This window comes from Podarcis vaucheri, assembly GCF_965113315.1.
Source record: "Podarcis vaucheri genome assembly, chromosome: 6".
Taxonomy (NCBI): Eukaryota; Metazoa; Chordata; class Lepidosauria; order Squamata; family Lacertidae; genus Podarcis; species Podarcis vaucheri.
Window position 1 is genome coordinate 46,482,616 of NC_138764.1, and position 14,338 is coordinate 46,496,953.

A 14,338-nucleotide genomic window follows, 5' to 3' on the forward strand; every position below is an offset into this window, starting at 1 on the left:
TCTTCCTCAGTTACTCTAAACTAAAATTTAGTTATGTAGAAATTACCGTATATATGTGTTCTGCTTCATAATTCAGAATAAAAAAAGGGTGGGGGAGAATGACCTATGGATTTTGTGCATGATTCATTCAAAGTTGAGTACTTTATGTCCCCTTTGTTTTCAGTGGAAAGGTTAAGAGCATGCTTAACTTTGACTTCAAAAAAGTTTCACTTTAACTGTGATGTGCATTCTGTCTGTTTTAGGATTTGCTTTCTTCAGGGCTGCTGAAAATTTGGTATGATGATAAAACATTCTCCTGCTTTCATTGCTGTTCTAAAGACTGCATAGCATGTTAAGGTAGTCCCTGATGGAGGTTTTTCTTGGGCGCCCACTGCCTCAAATCTGCCTTTGAGATGCCCACCCTTCCTAGTTCAAATGGTAAACTTGGGACAAGCAGGTCAGTGAAGATCAGCTGGCTCAGCCCCTTAAAGCAAGTGGTACAAAACCCCCGGCTGCTTTATATCTTGCAGGCAATTATTTTTTTGGGAGAGCACTTGCGTTTTTAATAGCAGAACGACAAAAGACATTCTGCAAGTGACATTTCTATGCAATGTGGATGCATTGATAGAAAAGCTGCCCCTTGCCCATACACATTAGAAATTGCCCAGGCTTGTGAAAGAGTGGTTTTTTTTTAAGCATGCCCTGATAATGTCAAATGCATAAATTCGTATTTAAATATGTATAGGCTAAAATTCAGAACTGGAAGGCTAGGGCAAAATGTCTCACTCATCTACTACATGGAACATTTGAAGCATGGAATTTTAAAAAATCGACTAAGAGTGCTTTGTTGTTTATTTCCATGTTTAATGGTTTTTAAAATGCACGTTAAGCTCAGTTACTAAGTTGCCGCTGCACTTCTTCAGGTAGTTAGCCTGAAACTAGGTAGTTTAGCTTGGATCATTCTCCGTGATACAGCTGGTCCCCCACCTCAGCTGCCTTGCGTGCTCCCTCAGGCAAAGTTAATTCTTTATCTGCCATGGGAATTGTCTGTGGTAGGGGGAGTGTCAGCCTTACTGAAGTTTTTTATGATGAGTCATGACATGCTGACACTCCAGTTCAGTACACAACAGTCAGAGAAGTGTATAAATTAGCTGTTGCCTTCTGGATGGTAGCTTCTGGTACACTCTTCTTTGAAGACTGTTCACTTCATCCTATTTCCACATTGGTTGGTAACTATTGTACATGTTTTTGGAGCGTCATTCAGTCACATGGGTTGTTCTGTTTTATAAAGCTACCAAGTTCCACCACTTTGCTTCTAGGGTTTCTGATAAGGACTCATCCCATTGGTCCCTCTATGTCTATGACCTAGAGGTAGCTCTTTTTGACAAACTGTTTTTTTTTTTTAAAAAAAATGGACCAAGAAATGAGCAGAATCGCACCTCTTCCAAGCTGGGTGCATTTTTAAAAACAGGTATAAAGTTCTAAAAATAAACAATCCTAGCAAAAATCCACATTTGTGTTTGGAGAAACACTGCATTGTACTACTGCCTGTGTAAATACTGGTTGAGTGTGCAAAGCCGCTATGTGTGAACAGGCACTTCATAAGTCAGCAGACAAGAATATTATTAGATGATTTGTATAACTTGTTCTGAGCTCTTTATTGCACTGCAGTGTAACTTTCTGCAGTCGTTATGAACTAATTATTAAACACATATCCAGTGTGTTCCTAGTGAACTTTTTTCTCCAAAGGTGAAATCCTATGTGACCAAAATGGCTATATCTACACACAAGAGGGAGGGATCAACAGGCTTGGGGAAATCTCAAGTTTGATAAAGTAGGAAAGGTTTTTAGGGAGAGAAAACCACCACCACCACCAGAGGGGGGGGGGGAGTCATCTCTCCAAACATCCCAAGGAAGAGTGATTGCACCCAAGAGTGCACAGAATGTCAACTGACCATGGTGGAGGGGAGAAGATAAAACATTGGGGACAGTAGAATGGAATATTCTAAGAAAGGCTTTGGATGGTTGGTTGGAGACCTGAACCAGAGTTCGTCACATTTTGTTGCAGATCTCCCTCCCTCCCTCTCATCTATAATAGCCTGGTGCTATTTGGACTGATAGTGACTAGTCCTCCTTGCAACAGTGGGGGATCAATTACAACGTTCAGCCCTTGAGGAAATATGGAACCTGAATGAATTCTGACAGCTGTGATGGGGCAATCAGCCTGCTCAAATGTTTGGGCCACCAGAAGCAAAATGGCTAAGTTGTGCTAGGCAGGGAACAAAGAGAGGCAGGAGTGCAGCGATAGAAACCACAGACCAAAATGTCAGCACACAAGCAAACAAGCACTTATGACTTGTAGTAATGGTTAGGTGTTTTTGAATGGATTTTCCAGAGTGAGGTGACTGAATGCTTTTAAAAGTACAGGATGGAATTCTGAAAACATCCTTGTCGAGTAGATGCTGTGAAAAGCCTGTGTGAGAGAGCAGCCCTGATTCCACAATAAGCTCCCACCTGGAAGCATCCTTGCAAAATTAGGCTCAGATCCAGAGTGACTTCAGTGCACCCAGCGGTGCTTTCAGAAGTAGGCGCTCCTCTCATGGCTTGATATTCTGCTTCCAAAAGGAACTTCAGAATTGGCTTCTAATGTAGCTAAAGTTGTTGCTGCCAAAAGGATAAAAAAAAAATACCATTAGTATTCTCAAACAGGGAGTGGACTTTGGATACATAAAGATTCCTTAAATTGGGTCTCAATAAACTATCCTGGTAAGTTTAAGATCTGCTACAAAATTACAATGGAGGCAGGGGAAAGAGAACATGAAGGCAATTTAATAATAGCACACTGCTTCTCTCCACGTTGGCCTTGTTTTCTTAATGGTTCAAGCCCCCCAAAACATTCTGAAATACTTCTAACAAATTCTAGGACTGAAGTTAGAATTTGTGCTGCGTGGCTCTTAAGCATATTTACTCAGAAGTCCCCCCCCCCCGAGGTTAAGGTGGCTTCATGACTAGTAGACAGGTTTTGGATTTCAGCCTTCACTTCTTGTATCTTTTCTGCAAAAGAGGTCAGCTGAATCCCTATTTGTCACGATTCCTTAATTATCATGGAGCCTCTAATCCAGGCCACAAATTCCTCACTGCCCATTCTCCCTGAGTCTGTCTGTCTCTCTCTCTCTTTTCCCCCCTTCAGAATGCGTATCTAATAGCAACCAATGACTTTTCCTATTTTCTCACTTGGAATCTGTTTTGGAGCTTGGAATTGCTATCTCACTTGAATCAGTAACATCTGTGAGTAGTGGGCCAGCTTGACTTAGACAGATTTCCTGCATTTTAAAGTTTTGTTTTTTTCCTTCCCCCTCTGAGGAGATTGCTCTGGGACAATTACATTTAATGCCTCTTATTTCTTTCCCTTGCTCTGGGTTAGCTTGACTTGAAGGATTTGAAAGTGACTTTGAGGAACATTACCACCATTTTGAAAAAAAGTTCCACTTTCAAAGCACTTGAAAAGAAAAAGTTTGAGGGGGATTCCTAAAGCTGTATTGCAGCTTGCAGGTATGGCTTTGATTTTTCCTTTTCTTGGCAGGCTTGCTAGCTTTCCATTCCCTTTCAGAAACATTATTGGGTGGCTAGAGGACAGGCATTTAAAATAGGAAGAAAGAAAAACTGTTATATTAGACAAGAGCAGACAGAAAAGGTGCTGCAATTTCACTCTCAGAATTAAGTAGGCACTTTGACTTAAAATGCCCGTTAGAAAATATGCTTTTCAGTACCAATAGCAAAATTGTGTATTTTTAAAATATATACTGTATCTGGTGTTTACAAAAGGCAGAAGAATATTATTTTATTAAATTCAAAATATGTTGAGATGTCTCCTCTCTCTGCCATAGGAATATCCTCTAGCAATGTACTGTCCCCCCCCAAAAAATTAAATGATTGTGCCTTGGCAGACTAAAGAAGGATGTGTTTGCTGCTATCCAAACTGCAGCTTTTCTGTTTTGAAGACTTCTTTGTCGTGGCAAGTGATCTTCTTGTTGCTGGTTCAGCAGACAACAAAGGTGTCACTCTCCCTTTCTAGATGGCTGTTAATAAATTATTCATGCAACTAGCTAGGAATCTGGATTTTCATGTGAATTGCAGTGGCATTTTTTTCTTCTTCTCCTGCAGACTCCCACCATTTAAATAGACTTTTTTTTTTTTTACACACCTGCATGCTTCAGGCAATCAGGTGTTTAAAATCACAGATGGGCTGTTCTGCTCTGTCTCTCTCCCCCTCCCCTCCAGTGAGTTGCTTATCAAAGGAGTCCTGTGGATACTTTTGTCTTTTTATCCATTCTTGTGTGGGAATTCTACCCACCCCCCTAAACTAATTAGCATGAGGGGAAAGGGGACTCTAACGGGACTCTGCTAATTAGCATTGGGGATCCCGTAACTTGGCTTATTAATTTTAAACTTAAAAGATGCAGGTGCATTTTCAGCCTTGCTCTGTAGGAGAGGGAAGCTTTAGAACTCCTGTATTGCCCCTTGCAATTGAGAATAACTGGTGTGTCTGTGTGTGTGTGTGTGTGTGTGTGTGTGTGTAAAGTCTGTCAGCAAATTGTCTAACTGCTACTGGAACTGAGAACTGTGTACAATGAAAGGACTGATTATGTTCATACTACTCTGTTTTCCCATGGCAAAAAAAGAGTGAGCCCTGCAGCTAACAACAAAAGGTGGGTTACTAGCAGCCTCGGTGTCTCGAGGAAACAGATATTTTGCATAAGAGGATTTTTTAAAATCCAGATTTGTGAAAGACCCGTAACTGCGGTTTGAGCTGTTGTTTTAAGTTGGAAGGTGAAAAGTTTCCTAGTTGTGGTAATGAAGTAAAATAACTGTACGATAAGGGTGGATAAGTTGTTATATTGTTTTACAGCAGCAACAATGTACAGCAATTAGAGGTGTCCATATCAGCAGGGAGCTGCAGTGCACCTCATAAACGAACAAGGGTTCTCTGACCCCTTTTGTACTGTAACAGGAATCATCAGTGTGTTGTACTTCCTGTTTTGGTGCTTCATCTGTAACATTCAAAAATGGAAAGTTGCTATCTTGTTCCCCCATATGAAGATACATGTTGGCTCTGTTTTTGAACTTTACAGAAGCAGAGGTATGCTTCATGCTTCCTGATTTTAGCACTTAATGGAATGTGTGCAATCACTAGCCACACTCAGTTGATTTCCTGAAGGCACAAAGGCTTAAAGAGGTGGTGGGAATACACATGCAACTATTGCCCACAACCTTCCCTTGTCTGGTGGACTGCTTTTCACACCTTCACATGTTCAGCATGAAAATCTGCAGCAGGTTTAAAAATATGTTCAGTTCAGACACATCCCTGCAGTTGAGAACTTTGCCTTACCAGAGTTTCTAAATGTGGGGAGGTTTCTGCATGTGTTCTGTTGAACACATGTGGAAACTCCCTTTGGGTGTGTGGAGGTCTGAACAGTCGGCTGTATGTGGGGATGTTGGAACGACTACAGTTTTACTTCAACTCAAACACAGTAGGGACCTACCCATTCCTGACATCAGGCTTGGGAAAAGGCGGACTTGGTTTGCCAGAAATGGCCTAGGCAGGCAAATCTCCAAGCCCTCTTGGGCTTAATTTGGCTCCTCACCACTGACTTAGACAATCTATGATTGTCATAGATGACAACCTGTGTGTTCTTTGCCTTTATATGAACTTATGTGTTTTATATTCGGTCACTTTAAAAAATTGTGACACTTGGAGTTTACGCACTTGTACGTACATAATTGTATTTTGGAGTCAAGATGCATTCATGCCAAACTCGGAGACTTATCTTCTGAAAACTAGGGGGATGGGCTAAAGGCCTGAAGGAAAGAGGTACATATATACACCAAAATTGTTTTCTCAAAATGTATTCTCAAACTCTCCCTGAAAGCCGAACAATGGGGGAAATAATTGACAAGGGATAAGTGCAAGATAGTAGGAACTCCCCACACTTATTTCTTTTAAGAAAAGAATGGGATTGGGGAGGATTTCAATTTGCTCCATAATTTGGAGTGAACTCCACTGATATACATCTGACAGGCCATTCTTGGATCAGAACATAGACATGTGCAGAATATATGGTAGACATGTGCAGTGCTTTTTTTCTTAAAAAATGTACTCTCATTTTGACTCAAGAAAATCACCCTTTTATAGTTCGAATCGGGGAAAATAAATACAGTAAAATGAAAAAAGTACAAAGATTCACAAAATGTTTAGGGGTATGCATACCCCTGCATCCCTCCAGAAAAAAAGCGCTGGACGTGTGTATTGGATCACACCTAGCATGGTCAGCTCTTACACCGAATTAATTTTCTCAACGCTCCTAGTCCATAAAGAATTGGAGAGCGATTAAATGGTTTTCATTTTTGGGGGTCTTGGTAGCATGTAAATTACTTCTCAGAGTGGGAGGAAATGGGAGGATTCTACAAATTAATTATACTATAAAGTAGTTACAATTTAATACTCTCTTTTACCATTAAATCTTATGGAATTGTAACAACCTGTCTGCATATTATTTATTGTGGCAGTAAAATAAATGTTGGACAAAATAATCTCTTATATTGTCTCATAAATGGTAAAAGGAGGAAGTATTTTTAAATATTACACCAATGTGTCTTGTCATTTATTTATGATAGTCGGGGAAGAATGGCTTGAGGAGCACACTACAGTGAAAACACCTCAGAAGAAGAAGGGCCTGCTGGGCTTGTCTTCATTCCTGCTCTTGTTATCAAGTGGCGTGATAATGGAAAGAGGAAGAAATAGTCACCACCTATACAGGCTTCCAAAAATAGTTGACAATATTTAAGCACAATCAAATAAAAATAGTCAATTGATGGGTCAGTTTAGTTCAGCCTCTCATTTTTCTCACCCTTTGTTAGGACCAGATAAGTACAAGCTATATCCTAGGTGGGATATAGGGAGGAGACAAGCTGTGGTTCTAGTTGACTCCCAAGCAATGGACACCAGCAGATTGGGATGGTTGCCAGCCTTGCTGAATGTGGAATAATATTTGAAAGGCATTTGGCTGTTTTTTACCGATAAGCAAGTGTTAAAACTGATGCAATAATAAACCTGAAGGACATAATGGAGTTCATGTTGTCAAATAGCTTTAAACATGTTTTGAATTGCAGACACTGGGCTAGCTCTAAATTAAGTTGGTTGACTTTGGGTCCCATTGATTTCAAGTTGATCATGACTTAAGTCCCATTAATTTTAATGGGAACTGAAAGTAGTTATTTTAGTCTGGATTATATGAGTTCTTCCATCTTCCATTGTATTCTAATAAAGCTTTCCTATGCAGATTGGCCACTTTGAAAGGGGAAGAGTTTCCTCTGCTATTTGTCTTTGTTTTTGCTTTTGCCTTCTTTGTTGGAGGGCCTTTTACAGTGGCCTAGGAATATGCAAGCTGCATCTGCCTTCCAAACATATTTCCCTCAGTATGTTCTTTCATGAAAAGAGGCAATGACATTTCCTACTAGGTGGAGTGAGGGAAAACATTGCAAGTACAGTGGTACCTCGGGTTAAGAACTTAATTCGTTCCACAGGTCCGTTCTTAACCTGAAACTGTTCTTAATCTGAGGGACCACTTTAGCTAATGGGGCTTCCTGCTGCTGCTGCCACACCGCTGCCATGCGATTTCTGTTCTCATCCTGAAGCATAGTTCTTAACCCAAGGTACTATTTCTGGGTTAGCAGAGTCTGTAACCTGAAGCGTCTGTAACCTGAGGTACCACTGTATAATGGAAACCAACTTTCTCTGCCTTCTTGAGTGTGATTGTATCCTCATTGTAACTGAGTATTCGTTTCATTATTATTATTTAAATATCCTTAATAAGATATCCTTGCTGTTCACCCCACCACAAATGACATTGTGTGTCTGCTGCATTCTGTGAGTTTTAGGGCACAATCTCAATCCACAATCCAGCAGAGGCAGGTGGGCAGAGCTGCTGTGCCCCAGAGACTTGAAGCTTTCTTCTGTGCCTCCTCTGTCCAAAGTCTAAGTCGATAGGGAACAACAGCACGGGCAGAAGTCTTAGAAAAGGAATGATGTTGGCAGAGTGGAAGCAGTGAAACGTTGCATGGAAATTGGGCCCCACTCATACTAAACTTTCTCCTTGCGTATTTTATTATGCATCTGAAAAGCATGTTTGTTTTCTAAGCTACTGTTCTGCATTTGCGGTACCTCTTCTTGTTCAAGTAGAGTAACTCTGATTTCTTTGAATAACAGGGGAGTGTTTGCTGTCCGCTGAACACTGTCAATTGGCACATGTGAATCACTCCATTGTAACATCCTAGCTCCTGAACTGCCTTAGAGAAAAGCATTACTGCTAAGTAACTTCATTTTATTTCTTGAAGATAAAATGAGCCAAAGCACATTTAATCAAAGGGATAGCAGAAGTTCTATTTCTTGAGCAAAAGAGAACAGTAGTCCCAAAATACTATTCTGGCAATTCTTGCTTTGAATGACTTAAAGGAAGGAGCAGCACCAAGAAGATGGAAATTATGAATGCTTTCATAGCATTGACTATTTTTATTGTCCTTGAGAATCTTGAACCTCTAAGAGGAGCCAAGCTGGTCCTGCTGAATAAAGAAATCCACGTTGAAAGAGGACGCGCTGCGTACATAACTGAAAATGAGCTACAGTTCAATATTTCTAAGGAGAGAGATTCTTGCAAGGTAGAGGTGGTTTTAAATGAGCCTGTGACACAAAGAGTTGGGAAACTTACACCTCAGGTAAGTATCATTAGTCCAGTTTCTTATTGGCTTAATTTTGAATTAGATATCAATTTTGAATTAGGAATCAATTTCAATCCGTTACCCCCGAGGATGTGGACAGGCTGCTTGGACGAGTGAAACCAACCACCTGTCTCCTTGATCCTTGCCCATCCTGGCTTATAAAAGCTAGCCGGGAAGGGCTGGGCGATGGGCTCTGCGGGGTGGTGAATGCTTCCCTCTGTGAGGGAACATTCCCAGATCCGCTGAAAGAGGCGGTCATTAAACCGCTTCTTAAAAAACCATCTTTAGACCCGGCCAGTATGGCCAACTATCGCCCAGTCTCAAATCTTCCATTCTTGGGCAAGGTGATTGAGCGTGTGGTTGCTGAACAACTCCAGGCACGCCTGGAGGATGCGGACCATTTGGATCCCTTCCAATCAGGGTTCAGGCCTCATCATGGGACTGAAACTGCCTTGGTCGCACTGGTTGATGATCTCCGGCGAGCTAGGGACAAAGGTGAGAGTTGTTTCCTAGTTCTGCTGGATCTCTCAGCGGCCTTTGATACAATCGACCATAACATCCTTCTGGACCGTCTAGAGGGGTTGGGAGCTGGGGGCACTGTTATACAGTGGTTTCGCTCCTTTCTCCTGGGCCGTGTTCAGAAAGTGGTGGTGGGGGATGAGTGTTCAGACCCTTGGGCCCTCACTTGTGGGGTGCCTCAGGGTTCCGTCCTCTCCCCCATGCTTTTTAACATCTATATGAAGCCGCTGGGAGAGATCATCAGGGGGTTTGGACTGGGTGTCCAGCAATATGCAGATGATACCCAGCTCTACCTTTCTTTCAAATCAGAACCAGTGAAGGCGGTGAAGGTCCTGTGTGAGTGCCTGGAGGCGGTTGGAGGATGGATGGCGGCTAATGGATTGAAGTTGAATCCTGACAAGACAGAAGTACTGTTTTGGGGGGACAGGGGGCGGGCTGGTGTGGAGGACTCCCTGGTCCTGAATGGGGTAACTGTGCCCCTGAAGGACCAGGTGCGTAGCCTGGGAGTCATTTTAGACTCACAGCTGTCCATGGAGGCACAGGTCAATTCTGTATCCAGGGCAGCTGTCTACCAACTCCACCTGGTACGCAGGCTGAGACCCTACCTGCCCGCTGACTGTCTGGCCAGAGTGGTGCATGCTCTAGTTATCTCCCGCTTGGACTACTGCAATGCGCTCTACGTGGGGCTACCTTTGAAGGTGACTCGGAAACTACAACTAATCCAGAATGCGGCAGCTAGACTGGTGACTGGGGGCGGCCGCCGAGGCCACATAACACCGGTCTTGAAAGACCTACATTGGCTCCCAGTACGTTTCCGAGCACAATTCAAAGTGTTGGTGTTGACCTTTAAAGCCCTAAACGGCTTCGGCCCAGTATACCTGAAGGAGCGTCTCCACCCCCATCGTTCTGCCCGGACACTGAGGTCCAGCGCCGAGGGCCTTCTGGCGGTTCCCTCATTGCGAGAAGCGAAGCTACAGGGAACCAGGCAGAGGGCCTTTTCGGTGGTGGCGCCCGCCCTGTGGAATGCTCTCCCATCGGATGTCAAGGTGATGGACAACTACCTGACATTCAGAAAACATCTTAAGGCGGCCCTATTCAGGGAAGCTTTTAATGTATGATATTTTAGTGTTTTTTGGTTTCTGTGGAAGCCGCCCAGAGTGGCTGGGGAAACCCAGCCAGATGGGCGGGGTACAAATAATAAATTATTATTATTATTATTATATGAAATGCAAGTCAGTTTGAATGGAGTAGCCATGTTAGCTTAGCCGTTCTCATGTTTATGGCTCCATTGTCTCAGTTGGAATCAAGTCATGTCACGAATCTCAGTTTGAATCAAGTCACGTCCTTGCCCAACATTTACACACCATAAAATTGCCTCCTGAATATGAGCAAATTGTGAATGCAAATGTGTGGGCATGGAAAAACAGCTTGCACATGAGTGGTCTTACCCTGTTCTCCTTGGGTTGGCTCAGAAATGAGCAGAACTCTCCCCCCCCGCCAGCATTAGAAATAACCCATCTCCAGTTCACAAGCCAATCCAACATTTGCAAATAACCTACACATTCACCCAATCTCCTTCTCTCACAACCCACCTATTCCTTTCAACACAACTTACCCATCTTGGGCAGCAGAAGTGGTGCTCCAGGAACAGCAGAAGGTAACTCTATACCCCCCTTTCCCTCTTCTGCTCAGCATCTTGTTTATGACCTCGGGTGGGGGGCGGGGGAGGGAAGCCCCTGTTGCACTTGGGAAACCTATTACTCAAGAGTAATGGGTTTTGTAGGGTTTGAGGAATTGAGAAGCTGGAGCCTAGGGGCACTAAGAGTAAGGGGTTTAAGGGCTGCTGGAGGGTAAGTGAATAACTCTCTGCCTTGGGTTTTCATTTGTGGTCCTGTACAGCTTGCCTCGCTTTTGAATCGGACTTTTACAAGCTTCATTCACTAGGCCTGAGCACTGAATTTTTGTGGAACAAGTCCATTTTGCTCATTTGTTTCTGTTTCTCCTGTTAGGTATTTGATTGCCATTTCTTACCCAGTGAAGTGAAATACATCCACAATGGTTGTCCACTGCTAAATGAAGACCGTGTGATATTGAGAGCATACAGGTTTTGCTTCATTTTCCTTGAATGCAGTTCTGCATATATAATTACTTTAGAAGGACACATATATTAGTTAGCATTCCAGACTCTTAAACAAGGGGTTGCATATTGCCTTGCTATAGATAGCCCCCCCCCCCCACAGGGCAAAAAGCAGCTTCAGGGGGCCATTCTAGTGGAATAATTGCATTAAAGCAAAGGGTTAAGGGCAATCTCTTGTACCAGTTTTCTGCTTTAGATTGTTACCTCCAAAGCTGCATTCTGTCAAACAAACAAAACCAAAAAACACACCGCTATTACAAAGGAATGAACCTTTGACTATTTTTGTTGTTGTAAATTTTTGTCTGCAGTTCTGTCATTTATCCATCCATAGTATTTTCTTCTGTCATTTCCGGAGTGGCTGCTGAGCCTATAAATAATTCTGTCAAAGGGGGGGGAGTTATTCCCCATAACAGTAATGGAGCTTTGCTTTTCTGGATTGGAATTTTGACCCAAACCAAATAAGGCAACCTCCAAAGCCAGTCATCCCCAAACTTGGCCCTCCAGCTGTTTTGGGACTACAATTCCCATCATCCCTGACCACTGGTCCTGTTAGCTAGGGATGATGGGAATTGTAGTCCCAAAACAGCTGGAGGGCTGAGTTTGGGGGTGCCTGTCCAAACTACTTCAGGATCAATTCAGACTTGTTTCCAAAGTGCTGAACTGGGATCCGGACTGCAGCTTGTGGCCAGTGCACACCCCTACTATCAATGACTACTAGCTATGTTGGCTATGTGCTGTCTCTAGTACCAAAGGCTGTCATGCCTCTGGCCTGATCCAGCAGAGCTCTTTCTACATCATTATGTTTGTGGTTCATTAACTGGTATTCTGTTGGAAAAATCGAAGTATATATTCTCTGTGCAGAACAATAAAAACAGCAGTTAAAAAGCTGATTCCTAGAATCAAGCAACCCTTAAAACTTTGTATATGGTGCCCCTAAAATCTTAGGAGGGAATGTTTTGTACTTACAGTCTTCTAAATTTCAATGCAAAGATTGTTACTGCTCACCAGGAAGTATTTGCCGTCTCCCTTTTACAGGTTTACAGAACTGGAGACTGCTGTAGAGATGTTTACTCTTCATATAGTGATAAGAAGCCCAAAACCGAGTCTTGTTCAGTTTGGACAAGCATCTCTAGAAGTTCCAGAATTCTTTGGGATTTCTCAGCCAATTGACAGAAACATTTTGACTTTCAAGTACAACGGTTTAGGTAAAGCCTGCACAGTGAGGATCTTGTCGTCTGAATTACTGTTTCCTGCTGTTGGGCAAGTAGTTGTTGAGGACTCTAAAATACAGAATGGTGAAGATACATCTACATACACCAAACAAAAAAAAGGTGATTTTTAATCTTATTTAACTTTCCCCTTCCCAGCTGTAAGCTCTTTCCCAAGAATTGCCTCCCTCTTTCTCACACTCAGAAATGTATTTCATCTTGAAACAGCTTAGCGTTGGCTCAGATGGAAGGCTTATTTCAAGCATCTGAGGGGACAGGGTGGTAGGATGGGTTCTACAGGCACCCTGTTGGCATATGTGCACTTGTAGTCACTGAATTGGCATCACATGGCCTGGGCTATCATCTATGTACAGCAGATCTTGGGGAATCCCTGGCCCCGCACGATTCAATCCTTTAGACCAACTGTCTAGTTAAAAGGGGACAGTAAGATGCTGGGAGACGATATTAATTGAGTTCTCTTTCAGTTGGAAGGAGAATGAAGAAGAAGGCATTCCCACTGTCCTGGTGGGAATATCTACCCATGAATTCTGAAATGTGTTTCCAGTTTTGATCCAGATTAAAGCAAGGGTGTATTAAATAGATAGTGTTTTATTTTATCTAGAGATCTTCTGTTAACCCAGTCATTTAGATAAAAGAGGTTCTGCTGAATAATGCAAATACTGTAGGTCATCACTACTGAGCTAGTAGTTAAGTCTTGTGGCACTTCAGGGCATCAGAATTGCCACTGGATCGGCCATGGTTCTCTGGCATGCAGATCTGTGTTTTTAGTGTGCACAACCCCCTGTTTCAAAGATTGTGTAGCTTAAATTAGAAGATTGTGTAGTAGTTTAAATTACAAGGTCATCCAAAGTCTTCATTCAATATTCAGAATATGTAAATCCCTTAAAGGTTGCTTGTGTTATTAAATAAAAGACAGATCATTTAGAAGGTCAGAAATAGTTTGTTCTAAAGTTGTGTTTCTGCCTTAGCTGGACAATCCAAACCACCTTGTCCCAGCAATGGTGCCTGCCATTCAGGATTAAAAGAAATACACCTTCTAAAGATGAGCTGTGAAGACTTTCTGGAGATGAGACTTAGGTATCAACACCTCAGTCCCCCGTCACCTGATAAGGATTATATATCCATACAAGTAGAAATCAGAGACAAAAAGAGCAGATTTCAGCTACAGGTAAGGACAATGCAGCAAATCATATTTTCCACACAACTTTCTGTTGTTTTTCCATACTCCCAACCTCCCTCCAAAAAACTCTAGGATAAAATTACTTGAATGTTAATTTTCCTGGCTATGTATCAGATTCAGTACATGCTGATTGTGTGGCAAGATGGACACTTTATTGAACCCAGAGGAGGAGGAACTAAATATAGCATCTCTCTCTCTCAGGGGAGCTGATGGAGTGGCCCTGCTTCCCATTCTGCCCCCTACCTCACCCACTGCTGCACCTTAATGGAATGTAATATTACTATTACAATAGTATTTGGAAATTCAGCACAGTTCGCGGATTCATTGCATTAGTCATGTATCCATCACGAAATTTGTACTGAGAAGTGCAAATTTCAAAGGATGTCTGTTTTTTTCAGTTTGCATATTGTGAATTGGGTATTTTTGCCTTTTAATGCCAAGCTGAATTCAATTTCTCCCCATTCCTACTTGGAGCACATTATTCTAGACAAAGGACTACCAGATACCACAAAATATATG

General features: G+C 42.3%; 1 protein-coding gene across 3 annotated transcripts in view; it reads left to right on the top strand.

Moving 5' to 3' along the window:
- The first annotated feature begins 3,234 nt into the window (after nucleotides 1-3,234).
- The window catches only part of LOC309535543 (FRAS1-related extracellular matrix protein 1-like), a 110,088-nt gene continuing 98,984 nt past the window's right edge, over nucleotides 3,235-14,338 (top strand). For 2 of the 3 annotated variants that reach the window (XM_082228695.1, XM_082228697.1), the window contains exons 1-5: nucleotides 3,240-3,531; nucleotides 8,246-8,751; nucleotides 11,283-11,377; nucleotides 12,446-12,741; nucleotides 13,608-13,807. In XM_082228695.1, the coding sequence (XP_082084821.1) occupies nucleotides 8,512-8,751; nucleotides 11,283-11,377; nucleotides 12,446-12,741; nucleotides 13,608-13,807 (831 nt within the window). In that variant the 5' untranslated portion in view covers nucleotides 3,240-3,531; nucleotides 8,246-8,511. Of the gene's footprint in view, nucleotides 3,532-8,245; nucleotides 8,752-11,282; nucleotides 11,378-12,445; nucleotides 12,742-13,607; nucleotides 13,808-14,338 lie in introns of all 3 variants that reach the window. The other variant, XM_082228696.1, reaches the window with a different exon arrangement.